General features: G+C 45.0%; 1 protein-coding gene across 1 annotated transcript in view; it reads right to left on the reverse strand.

Moving 5' to 3' along the window:
- TAF5L (TATA-box binding protein associated factor 5 like) overlaps positions 1-2718 on the reverse strand; it is a 33441-nt gene that overhangs the window by 18270 nt on the left and 12453 nt on the right. The window contains exon 3 of the mRNA XM_037737811.1: positions 1587-1650. Coding sequence (XP_037593739.1) covers positions 1587-1650 — 64 coding nt within the window. The remainder of the gene's footprint in view (positions 1-1586; positions 1651-2718) is intronic.

A 2718-nucleotide genomic window follows, 5' to 3' on the forward strand; every position in this document is an offset into this window, starting at 1 on the left:
CTGGGTTCAGGCAATTCTCCTGCCTCAGCCTCCTGAGTAGCTGGGATTACAGGCACGCGCCACCATGCCCAGCTAATTTTTTGTAGTTTTAGTAGAGACGGGGTTTCACCGTGTTGACTAGGATGGTCTCGATCTCTTGACCTCGTGATCCACCCGCCTCGGCCTCCCAAAGTGCTGGGATTACAGGCGTGAGCCACCGCGCCCGGCCTTGATCTTTTATTTCTTACTATCATGTATCTAACGGACAACTTTTTTCATTCTCAACATTTTTTTCCCCCCAACAGCATATGATTTTTGAATCTTAAGTATTAGAAACAAGGTATTTTTGAAGTTTTCTTCTGTTTCTTTCCATCTGCCCTTCTTATGAGATGTATCTTCGAGGGTCCAATGGCCCCTGACTGACAGTGAGGCACTCCAGCGTTGATGGAAACTTGGGGTGGTGAGGCTCATCCTCCAGGGTGACCAGGGTGAGCAATGCCCTAACATCACTGTTTTGGTCTTTCTTCTTGGGCAAGTTGGATTCAGCAGCGAAGGATCATTTACTTGCCTTCCTGGAGCATGTGTGCTGGCTGCAGCATTCTGGGCAGATGAATTGGCATGGGGGAAACAGGGCTGAAGTCTCAATATTCAGTATGTAAACACACACTCACAGATCTCCAATCTGTGAGTTTATGCTTTCTTAAAACAAAAAACAGAAACCATTCTCCTCCTGTTTACAGGAGGAGTGGGGAACACTGGGGAAAGATGGTGACTAAAAACCAAGAGAAGCCACCTTTAACGGTGTCCTGAATGAAACATTAATGCATTTTGGACAATGGAATATGGATGGAGAAATAACGATGAACACAGCAGGACTGAGGGAGCCGTAACAGGAAACACACAGAAAGGAAAACACAGGTGAGAGAAAAGTCAACCTATGCCATGAGAAGGCAGAAATAGCCAGAAACGGAGGACCTGCTGCAAGCCCACATGCAAGGGCAGGGCTCCTCCTTCTCCTTCTTCTTGCCCCCACCTTTAGTTAGTCTATCACTACAACCTATGGATTCCTAAAATGTATCCTCTCCTCTCCACTCTCATGAGCACTTCCTCAACTGAGGCTGTCCTCACTTCTCACTGAACTGCACCTTCTAACTACTTTCCCTGATTCTAATCTGGGCTGGGCCATATCAGTACTGCCACTGGACTAATTTTTCTAAAATCCACATTTGAAAACTTGGATACCCTCCTCCAATTTGTTCCCTGGTAAATGTCTCATGGTTCCTTTGAAACTCAGCTTGCTCCTTGACTATTTACTGACCCCCAACTATATGTCAGGAACCACAAGACCTTTTGGGGAGGCTTCCTTGGTTTACCAGCCTAATTTGGATGATCATCTTTTCTGCTACCACTGAACCTCCTCCTTCACAGAACTTACTACCTGATACTCGTCTATAATCGCTGATTTACCTGCCTCAGTTCTCAACTAGAACACTTAGCTTCTTAGAGCTAGGGTCAAATCGTAGCTATCTCTAGAACTTTTCAGCACTTGGCCTATAAGCAGAGGTTCACTAAATGTCTGCTGAATAAAGACAGATTCTTCTGATTACCTGATTGATGGAAAAATCCAGGACAGAATCTTCTGATAATCGTATTTCATGTTTTTCACTTTTCCTGGCGGTTTTCCAGCAACAACACTGTCTCCTAATAATCTATCCTATCAAAACTGAGACAACTTAGATGAGCAAAGTTCTGGAAGACTGTTTAACGATGTTCATTCCTACTTTCTATCAACAACAACAAAAAATTACTGCTCTCTGGTTCCAAAGGATGCAGGGCAGCAGGAGATTTTCTAAACGGCTAGATAGCAAGTTCAGAATGAATTACTCTACAGTGGGATAGGGGCCTTGTAAATGAACTCCCCTATTTGAACAATAAGGCACTTAGTATTCTATACCAAGGCCATCATCTGGCCCTGTTTTGATCAAGGGTATCTCTCAGGCGTTTGAAGGAAAGGAAGAATGGGTGGGTCTGACCCTGAAATATGTGAATGCAGACTGCTGACTGGGCTTCTGTTCGTGTTTCAGAGGGAGTCAGGAACCACTCCCTTCGGAGCATCCTCAGGTTGTTACTGTCCTAGCACTCTCTTCCTATAGCAATGTCAATGAACCTTGGGTCCTTGACTTCGAAGGTCTACGAAAAGAGGGAGCTGAGGCAACTGCTGTTACTAGGATGGAGGATGAAACCATTAAGAAATGGAACAGGTGGTGACAGATATTTGGAAGAGCACAGGAAGTCCAAGAACAAAGAAGAGAGAAGGATGTAGTCTGAGCATATAAGAAAGGGAATCGGGGCTGAGCTGCAGAAATCATTGCTAACTCCACCTCCACACACAGTCACTAAAGTAGTTTATAATAATCCTAAAGCATCCCAGCAAAATTTTTTTTCAGAATCTCTAGTAAATGAGTAAAAGAAAGTCATTTTATGCTGGGTGCAGTGGCTCACACCTATAATCCCAGCACTTTCAGAGGCCAAGGTGGGAGGATCACTTGAGGCCAGGAGATTGTGACCAGCCAGGGCAACATGGTGAGACCCCATCTCTAACAAGAATAACAAGAACAAAAAATTAGCTAGGTGGTTATGCATGCCTGTGGTCCAAGCTATCTGGGAGGCTAAGATGGAAGGATCACTTGAGCCTGGGAGGTTGAGGCTGCAGTGAGCTGTGACTGTACCACTGCACTC

This window comes from Cebus imitator, unplaced genomic scaffold, assembly GCF_001604975.1.
Source record: "Cebus imitator isolate Cc_AM_T3 unplaced genomic scaffold, Cebus_imitator-1.0 Scaffold42, whole genome shotgun sequence".
NCBI classification, from domain to species: domain Eukaryota; kingdom Metazoa; phylum Chordata; class Mammalia; order Primates; family Cebidae; genus Cebus; species Cebus imitator.